Source organism: Mizuhopecten yessoensis, unplaced genomic scaffold (genome assembly GCF_002113885.1).
Source record: "Mizuhopecten yessoensis strain PY_sf001 unplaced genomic scaffold, ASM211388v2 scaffold6805, whole genome shotgun sequence".
Lineage (NCBI taxonomy): Eukaryota > Metazoa > Mollusca > Bivalvia > Pectinida > Pectinidae > Mizuhopecten > Mizuhopecten yessoensis.
Window position 1 is genome coordinate 20,204 of NW_018406733.1, and position 10,969 is coordinate 31,172.

The following is a 10,969-nucleotide window of genomic DNA, read 5'->3' on the forward strand; positions in this document are numbered from 1 at the left end:
ATTATTTAGTATTGGTGACAGTATCATTGTTTAGTGTTGGTGACAGTATCATTATTTAGTATTGATAACAGTATCATTATTTAGTATTGGTGACAATAGCATTATTTAGTATTGATGACAGTATCCTTATTTAGTATTGGTGACAATAGCATTATTTAGTATTGATGACAGTATCACTGTTAAGTATTGATGACAGTATCATTATTTAGTATTGATAACAGTATCATTATTTAGTATTGGTGACAATAGCATTATTTAGTATTGGTGACAGTATCATTATTTAGTATTAGTGACAATAGCATTGTTTAGTACTGGTGACAGTATCATTGTTTAGTATTGGTGACAGTATCATTATTTAGTATTGATGTCAGTATCATTATTTAGTCTAGTATTGATGACAGTATCACTGTTTCGTATAGATGACAGTATCATTATTTAGTATTGGTGAAAATAGCACTGTTTAGTATTGGTGACAGTATCATTGTTTAATATTGGTGACAGTATCATTATTTAGTATTGGTGACAATAGCATTGTTTAGTATTGGTGACAGTATCATTATTTAGTATTGATGACAGTATATTTAGTATTGATGACAGTATCATTATTTAGTATTGATAACAGTATCATTATTTAGTTTCGATGACAGTATCATTGTCATTCAGCCATTTGACTTAGGGTTCATCAAAAAGTAAAACAACACTCAAACATTCGTTAACAGTAACAGTTTATTTATTGATTTAATTACCAATTAATCAACTTACATAGGAAAAACATCATTATCACCTGTCTAGGTGTGCGTAGATCACGTAGCTTACACCAATATCACTTTTCTAGCCTACCACAAACCAATATCACCGGCCTACGTAAATCAATATCACCTACAATAAAGAAAATTATATTCTATTCAAGACATGATTTCTTATAAAATAGCCGGCATCTCTTATATCATCCAAAATAACTTATAACTGAATCAGAATGGCGTATCTCTGTCGAGGGCTGATTAAGGTTCTATACCATAATCCCAACAGAGGCACAAGTCGAGTTTGGGATGTTATAGAAGCTTAGCCGTAATGGAGGCAATCGCCCAGTTACAGCTAACTCGTTGTTGTTTTTTTCAATTCCTTAGTTCGGAGCATATTTAATTTCACCATAGTTTAAAATTATCCCATCTGGGGCCTCAAATTTATGTTGAATCTGTGATACTAAAGCTACCTTTCAAAGCTTCCGCGTACACAATGTAGTCCGTGCTTAGCAGGTACCAAAATATATTATTATGTATAATATCGTTAATGAAATAACACCAAAAACCGTTCAACGACAAAATGGAAGGTTTTAAATGCGGGTTGTTATATATTTTAGTGTGTGGATGACATACACCGTCGTCTGAAATTTTGCAATAAATGTAACGTAAAGGGTCAGACAGGTCAAACGAGACAGAAACAGGGGGTATAACGTGGGATATTTCTGTCGGAGGTATACACTTTACTCACGGACTACATCATTATTCGTGTCGTCATCACTAAAACAATAACAGATCTATAAGCATCAGCGAGATATCTGCACTCAAGGACGACTCATCTCGAAAATGAACTCAAAATATTAAACGCGCAGTTATTCACAGTGTGAAATAAATAAGTGAATAAGGCTGAAGGCAGTGGTTAAAAGATTACAATAATAAATGTTGATAAATGACAGCCAAGGGCGTGGTGAGCCGTGGTCACTACATGGATGACATGCTACACAACATCTACCCTTCTTATATCGGCGTATCCTCATATTGTACATGACTTATGTTCGGCCGTGCCAAATCATATATGGCATCGCCCTACCCTCGTCAGATCATAAATGACATTGATCGATCTACCATCTTGTTGTCATACATGACATTGATCGATCTACCATCGTGTTGTCATACATGACATTGATCGATCTACCATCTTGCTGTCATACATGACATTGTTCTACCCTCCTGATGTCATGCATGACAGCAGTCGTTGCATGAAGATAACACGTCAAAAAAGTGAGCAGTTCCGGTGTGGAGAGAACTAATAATGAGCAAACAAACAAAAATACAGAAATTATCAACGAACCATAACAGTGACTGAACGGAAACAGACACAAGTGTTTAACTACAGTCCATGACACCATTACAACGTACGGTTCACGGCCCTGCTCTCATGTCATGCCCTTCCTGTTAGAAAAAAAAGGGGGCGTAGGATCTAAAAAAAATAACGTTTTTTAAATTCACAAAATCAAATGTCAAAGAGGTCATGTAAGCAAACATTCAACACTAGAGGAGAATGATGCCATATAACGTGTGTTCTGTGAAATGAGAATCGTCCAAAACTTCACGAGTTATCTGTAACTACGACGACTCTGGGAGAGGGACTGTGTATCCCGGAGGATACGCCCCCCTGCGCGTCCGTCCACAACACCGCTGGATCACTTCCAGCGTCATGTCTATCGTCTTGGCGACGTCTTTCGCGTCACCTAACATTGGGTTGACCTCCGCAATATCCACTACGGACAATCGGCCTGCAAGCAAAAGAAAATAGGTAAGGGGGTTGAAGTGGGAGTGACTCTGGGAAAGCCGCCTGGACAATATTTTTTCGATTTTGCAGCATTAATACTTAAAAAAAGCTTTGATCACCAGCAGGATTAGACCATTCACACTAGAAACTGTACATGTTGGAGCGCCAGTGGGGTAAGACCATTAACACCAAGTACATACCGGTAGCGGCCATCACCTCTGCTATATATAGTCCCTCCCTCAGGGAGAGCCCGCCATGCACGGGGGTGCCCGTACTGGGAATTAAGGTGGGGTCCAGAGCGTCCACATCAAAACTCATGTGAATTGGTTTGTCACCGCTGAAAGTAGGACAAGTTGGTGTCATCGCATGAACAAGGACATGGCAACGAAAGCACACTAACGCAAAAAAAATAATTAATAACGACTTTGACCATAGGCCAATAGATCTGTTCACATGTCTTATATGTTATGCTGATATTTTTGACATGCAGCAAACCTCAGCTACAGTACGACATTCCGTTTACAAGACCATCTGGTGTTCGCAAATAGAAAGCATTTGAGGTATTTGTTATGTGTTTGTATTGTTTTCGGTCGTGATAATTAAGCAACAACTTACTTCGGGTCTACTGCTTTCAGTGCCATATCTACGACTTCTTTTATTCCGAATCTGTCAACTTCCTGCATTGAGAATGCTGGAATGCCAAGCATTTCGATGATTTTCCTGTATAAACAAATGTAAATGTATATTACTATTGAGTTCAGACGTGTTGTCTACGTTTGATATACGGGACAGTAATGAATGTGACTAACAATACACACACAGCTAGGGTACAGTTGAAGGTACCTACCTCTCACCAGGGTCCACGTCCCGCAGTCCAATGTAGGCAAGATTCTTGGCAGAAATACTGCAAAGGCAAAGAAGAACAATCAATGAAACATATTTCATGAAAACGAATTGCTTCAAATAGTGAGCTATTAAATATCATTATCAATACACGACGCATCCTTCCATACAGGAGTAGGAATCTGGAATGTTAACCTATACGATATCTGATTATTACTGCGACATTTTACATAGCACTCTTATCTCCCTAGATTAAGTCACTCTAATGCGTTTTATTATAGATAGATAGATAGATAGATAGATGATAATGTGTGAGGAAATCAGAGTAGAGGAGAAAATACACGTGGTCGGGCAGGTGACCCCTTACCTTGTCACGTCCGATCGGGGAGTCGAACCCCGGCCACCTTGACCCGACTACCATGTCTTTTTTTCATAGTGGTAGCTCACTTGAATGTTAACAGCACAGACACTGTAGCAACATCCCAGATCATTCTATATCCCCCTACAGGGATAGGTACATCCACCCTTAACTCGCTATATATTGTGTAAGAGGACTTACCAAGGCTTCACGTACTCCAACCCAGGAAGTTCCGGTATATACTGCTGGAGTTCCTTGATGAGAAAGGACAGCGGCATCCCGTGCATATTTCCACTTCCGGAGGTCAGTGGGGTATTTATGTCTGCGTGGGCATCGACCCAGATGATGACAAGATCAGGTTGGGCCAGCCAGTGTCCGTATATTGAGCCTATGGCCATGCTGTGGTCCCCACCCAGAGCCAATACTGTTTTGTTTTCTTTCAGTATGCCTTGGACCGATTTGGCAATCTAAAGGGAAAATATAATGTTCTCAACATTTCGGTTTTTCGTAATCTCTTACTGCAACTACTAACAACGCAGGCAACTGACATGGCAGTGATCCCTAAATGTCTTAAATGATTGGCAATGAAAAGTTTTAAATATAAAGTCAACATCCGGTCTTTCCATCATCAAAAAATGCATATGTATTTACCATTTCCGATGCGGCTCCGACGGTTTTAGGATTCTTCGTGTTTCCAATCTGGAGGTCATCCGGATGGGTTTCTAATGGTAGGTCACCAAAGTCAGTCACATTGATGCCATGATCCTCCAATTTCTTTATCAATCCAGCTTCTCTGAGCTTCTGGGGCGCTAGGTCTGTACCGTGACGAGACTGCAGGAAGAGAAAGAGAACATCGCAATGCTGTTGTGTGGTATTTCAGCATCAATATTGTTATAGATATCCCCGCCATGGCAAAGCTAGTGGTTACCCCTGAAGGTCAATGAACGTGGTTGACCCACCTATACCTATATATCACATGTACCATTGAGGGTGGTCGCGCTCAGGTGACTATGCGGAAATACGGAGGTCAGCGACTGGCCTACTGAACCAAAGCGGACCCCCCCCCCCAATCGTCGTCCATTACCAAGACAGGCTGTGGTGACACCCGTGGTCAGTGGATTATGACGGACACTACACCGCAAGTGTCGATGTGATTCACTTAACTAGACAGGGAAACCCCGACACTGAACAGAAACATCAACTTAAAGGGAACATCGTAACAAGGTTTCACAAAAACTTTACTTTCAATAAATCAATCAGCTTAAATTTAGTCCATAAATTAAAAAGAGGTTATAACTTAAGTCATCTAGTCCTATAAAACGGGCGCACCGCCTAACGCTACTGTGTATAGGACGGATACTACCAACAGAACGGTACAGAACCAAGAATAGCCATTAACAACTAGTACACGTGAATGTGGAGAACAGTTCGGGTCTGTTACAGCAATCGAGCACCAACTCAAACTTAAACTTGACGGAAATTCACAAATGGTTCCCGATGACAGAGTTAACCAGAGAAAACATCTTGTTTTCGCAAAAAAATGTTTAAACTTTTAAATGTTTAAACTTTTAAACTTTGTTTAAAATGAATTATGACACAATAGAAACCACAAAGAAAAATGAAATACAAATTTTAGTTTTTTAGTTTAATTTGAGGATTGGAATGCGTTCTTTTTATATAGAATAATCCCAATTGAGTAATTAAAAATATCTTAATGAATGTACGAGATATAAGGTCATAATTAGACAGTTATAGTTGCATGTTCAATGCGTATATATCGTAAGTTTGAAAAAAATCGATAGCTGAATACTTTTTTAAACTGTAGCTCTGATATACTATTTTTGAAAAGGAAGTTAAACCTAGCGGAGCTTTACCCAAAAAATAGTGAAGATGAAAATAAAAATAGATTAACCATTGTTCTGATTTTACAAATGCAACAGGCCAGATCAGGATTTAATCACAGAACCCCGATGCAGTGCCACAAGGATCCTTAATCATTTTAATCAGCATCACCGCGTTACAGCGGACAGGGCTCCTTAATCATTTTAATCAACATCACCGTGTTACAGTGCGACAAGGATCCTTAATCATTTTAATCAACATCACCGCGTTACAGTGCGACAGGGCTCCTTAATAATTTTAATCAACATCACCGCGTTACAGCGGACAGGGCTCCTTAATCATTTTAATCAACATCACCGCGCAGTACGACAGGGATCCTAAATCATTATAATCACCACAACAGCGTTACAGTGAGACGGGGATCCTTAATCATTATAATCAACATCACCGTGTTACAGCGGACAGGGCTTATTTTGGTTATGGTGAACGAAAACTAAATATCATTCACACTAAATTAAGGTACAACTGCAGTTCCCTAAATTATGATTTATTTAGAGTCAACATCGTAGATAGTCCCGCCTGTGTCTGTGGATCTCCATGTGAAAACGCCTATCATTTCTTTTTTGAATGTCCAGTTTATACACACCAGAGGTTTGAATTGTTTCAAAATCTAAATTTTGTTAATGAAATCTCCTTAGATATATTGTTATCTTGTATTCCGGATCTGTCTTCTCAACAAAATAATGATATTTTTCGTAACGTGCAAAAATTCATAAAGACCAGCGGTAGGTTTTAATTCGTAAGGCGTTTTATATTTCTATACTCAATTTGTGAGACTGTTCAATGTTGTTATTTCTCTTTTTCGTTTTCTTTCTCATTTTGTTTCTGTTGTTGTAATGCTTCTATTATACATATTATTTGATACCCAGTTGTGCCATGTTTGTAAATCTGATGTATATATTTGAGGAAAGGGCGTAAATAATGTTGTAATAACTTGTGCCCAATCCTGTTGTCACTATTTTGGCAATAAAATATGTTTAAACTAAGACAGGGCTCCTTAATTATTTTAATCACCACCACCGCGCAGTACGACAGGGATCCTAAATCATTATAATAACCACCACCGCGTTACAGTGCGACAGGGATCCTTAATCATTTTAATCAACATCACCGCGTTACAGTGCGACAGGGATCCTTAATCATTATAATCACCACCACCGCGTTACAATGAGACGGGGATCCTTAATCATTATAATCACCAACACCGCGTTACAGTGCGACATGGATCCTTAATAATTATAATCACCACCACCACCGCGTTACAGTGTTACTCAATATTGAAATATTGAAATGCATATACAAGGAGAACTAAATTGAGACATAAACATGACCGCATTGTATATATCTAGTGGATGTGACGTATACACTGGGTACGTGCCATGCAAAGGCTCAAACACGCTATCAAGTAAACGCTATATAATAGGTCCCTACCCGTGTCTGCCCTACATAGTTTGATATAAACATATTTATCGTCCCAAATTTGAGCAGAGGATACACAACTTATATCAACTTATCAACGCCTTTTCCTCTAATACAGTACATATTGATGTTTACATGATAGCACTTTACAAGGCATCACACTATATTTTACAATTATTATATTTTACTTAAAACCTGTTGCTGGATTTGATGAAAAGTTGCACGTGTTTAAATACTTCTGTATTGGTATCTACGGACAGATTTTCATTGCCAAATAAAAATAAACCTAAATAAACTGGATATATATTTAACCAGCTTATGTTTTGAAATAATGAATTCGTGCTGTATTAAAAAGCTTACATTCTAAGAAAAAATGGCCAACATCCTCACAGGAATGTCCACAAGCGCATGATGGATTATCAACAATCTTAACACGGAACAAATCATTTTAATATATTTAAATTGCGTTCGCCGATGGTGGAGACGCATTTGTACCACTAGATATAGGAGATTTAAATGTATGTAAAGATGTTAATGTTTTATTGTGTTGTCTAACAAATTTCGAAGACATAAACTCGATGGCAGATAAGAGGAGTTGCTTGAGGGGAGTCTGAAAGAAGGAATATTATAATCAAATTGTACCGATTGTTGTTACCCACTGTGTTTGGCAAAAGGGCCGATAAATAGCGGGGGTTAAAATGTTTTTCATTTTATAAAAAGTTTTCAACTTTCGCCTTTTAATACCGACCCATCATCTACTACAACGAAATATCTCCATCATGTCGATTACTCGGTCAGGCTTTGGGTAATCATGAATGGAGAGAATATTTACTCCATGATGAGTCAGAGAACACGTCATAATGACAAAACGTATAGAATTACCATAGAGTTTAAGTCAACTTTTAATAAACACACATCATAAATCACAAAGTCGGTCTGCGTGTAAACTTGTTAAAACCCGGTTAGGTCTGCGTCACTCTGTTTAGTTACATTTCACTGGTCACGGATAAGGTTACCTAGTTTTCTATAGCGACTTTTAAAATGAGACGCGGTCTCCGAAAGGGAGGAAAAAAACTCATCTCTCCGAGAATTATTAGACGTTTGCACAGTTAGTGATCTCAACCTTGCCAGGTTAAGAAGATTTTCTCTGTACTTCTGGGTGTGTCAGTTAGTTGGTGCTATATTTTAGGAAAACCATTAAACCTTAAATATATTTACATGATATCTGAAAATAATGAAAAAATATTTGGAAATATTTATTAATAACGGAATTTCATTTGTGAGTTTTTAAGTATATTCAATTTTAGTTTGAAAATAAACTGCATTATAAATTGCTTTAAAGATTCTGTGAAGATAGAGCTAACTTTGATTTCAAATTGAGTAAATAGGCTAACTTAACAAATCGTTCGAAACCTGTACTACCCAGATGAACAGCCCTAATTAACACAGGCTGTTTATGACTAGCTTCTGTCGGTAATCCATTAGTGATTATCTACTGTAAAACACAGGTTAGCGCCATCTGACATGGAGTTGTTCTCAGCCATGTCATACCCGATTTAGTGACAAACAAAGCCAGGTCTATAATTATACTTGGCTGACAGGTCGACCCGAACTTGGAGGATAGCATAGCTCAATGTTGTTGTCGCCCGTACCTATATTTGTCAATTGTGAATAACAAAGAACGTGTCATTGGCATAAAAACATTGCATTATTCGTACACCGCCACAATAAAGCGTCACTGTTGTGATCACTGTATACATACTCTACTTAGTCACCAATGCGTTGTGTATGTTCGTGTTGATTACCCTAAAAGTCCACAAATAATCAAAGTAATAAAACACCTTGACAAGCTTCAGACACTCGCCTGACAAACAACACTCGACTGACAATCAACACAACAACATTCGACTGAAAAACAACACTCGACTGACAAACAACACTTCCATAGCAAACACGCATTAATGATGTAACGTAACAGTGTCCGGGGGTGTGCTCTTATCCACCAATCAGAAAGGCGATAATATGTACAAGGTATAATCTCGTTTGTTTAGAGCTTGGTTCAACATTCATAAATTATTTCAACCATTTTCAAAATATAAAAATGTCGTCGAGTTACATGATAAATAAGCGATAATTGCAATAATTTAGTCTTTTAACCATATGTACATATTTGATATATTATATATGTTTCTTAACAAAACTTTTATTTTCTAAACCACAAGTCCAGAAATTTACTAAGTAAATTAAAAACATCTGGTTTGTTTTTGAAAAAGACGAATTTCTTCAAACAAAACTTCATTATCTTTTGACGTTGTTTATTTTGATATTCTTTTCTCTGTTTCTAACACAGAAAGTAAGACATTGTAACCGTAAACGATGGGGAACACACACTTAACAATTAACCAACATCTAGAAAATGTGTTCCGGCTAGCTGGATATAAATATGTGAGGACACTTATTACATATAATATCAAAAAGTAGCAACACGAATACGTAATATAGAATTGTTCTTACCTGGCCCTTGCTGAATGGGATCCCAATCACGCCGATCTCCTGGGCCATTGGTAAGTCAATTTCTGGCATTTTCTATTGGGATGTTTTCTCGAATGGGATCTTCTTCAGAATGATTTGTCGTTACTCTAAGTCAAAATCGCCCACTTTGAGTCTTTTATAAGCCCCGATGATTTTTTCTACACTAAACGAGGTGTGTCTTCGTTGACCAATGATAGAGTTCCATTTTCGTGACGTCACATTTCGGAAGAAAATGAGGCCCGCCAGAGGAGTTTCTTGTGGGCCTCGAGATATAGACTTATACATCTATTAATCCATTTTTTTTTTATGAAAACTGGAGTTGATTGTATCAACGTTAGTTTCAATACATAATACATACATTAGCGCTTAGCGTGTGTAAAACATCAGATAAGGAGTCGTTTGCAGTGTATCAGAGGGTACTACGTCAGCAGTTTGATATTCAGGTCAAGATCACTGGAGTGTGAAATTGTACGATCCGGATAAAGCGCTACTTTACAGATATGTAAGGTGTAATAATGATCTGTGTGTGTCGAACTTCTACAGGACGAGGACTGAACAGCCTTTAAATCACACTAGTGCCATACACCTGAGCAGGGCGGCAGGAGCGGGGTTACTTAAGTTTATATAAACATGTTAAGCCACGAAAAGTATATAATGTGGAAGTTTTAAAAGATGTTAAAATTGCCAATAGGTTAATTGGTATGGCTAAGTCTACTTTCACTTAGAGTCGTACCATGTGATTAAAAGGATGATATAACACCGCAATAAACAAAGTGTGTGTCGTTACAATGACAAGTGCATTCTCCTAATTGATATTACAAAACATGCATGTTAATGATTACGCCGGTCTCGCGAAACTAAAACAGGAACATTATTAAGTTCCATCATCTACACATTGCAGACCGCACACATCCGGCCATGCACTGAATATGTGTCATTGTTAAAATGTTTTAGCTCGTGTACATATCTATTATATATGTCCATACGAACAGAAGTCGCCATGACGACCAGGCGTTCATCCTTGTACATACATATGCGTATTAAATAAAGCTAATTAAAGTGGAGGAAATGTTTAGACAGGAAAACATTAAAATTGATTAATTAATGTTAATCAATTTGTTAATATGTTTATATTAAATATTTCGCAACGTCCCATCACTGTATGAAGGTGGCTCCAATGATACTTTTTGTACGTGACCACCCTTTTTGTTATAAAGTCCCATACTGCAAAAAAAAAAACCACGTAAACTTTCCTTCCTTAATGTAATTTTTCACATTAAGATTTTGTTTCAACTTGAAGGGTGATATTTCAAAGAGTCGGGCTAAATGTCTTTTGTGATTCGATGTATTCATGTTATGCATAATTAATCAGGATACACACTA

General features: G+C 37.6%; 1 protein-coding gene across 1 annotated transcript; it reads right to left on the reverse strand.

The window, feature by feature from the left end:
• Positions 1-708: 708 nt before the first annotated feature.
• LOC110452683 (arginase-1-like) lies at positions 709-9,749 on the reverse strand. The gene is made up of 7 exons (XM_021501334.1): positions 9,569-9,749; positions 4,385-4,564; positions 3,935-4,200; positions 3,380-3,436; positions 3,148-3,252; positions 2,733-2,869; positions 709-2,536 (listed from the first exon to the last, which is right to left on the reverse strand). The coding sequence occupies exons 1-7, from the start codon at positions 9,635-9,637 to the stop codon at positions 2,367-2,369; spliced, it is 984 nt and encodes a 327-aa protein (XP_021357009.1). The 5' UTR covers positions 9,638-9,749; the 3' UTR covers positions 709-2,366.
• Positions 9,750-10,969: the final 1,220 nt, after the last annotated feature.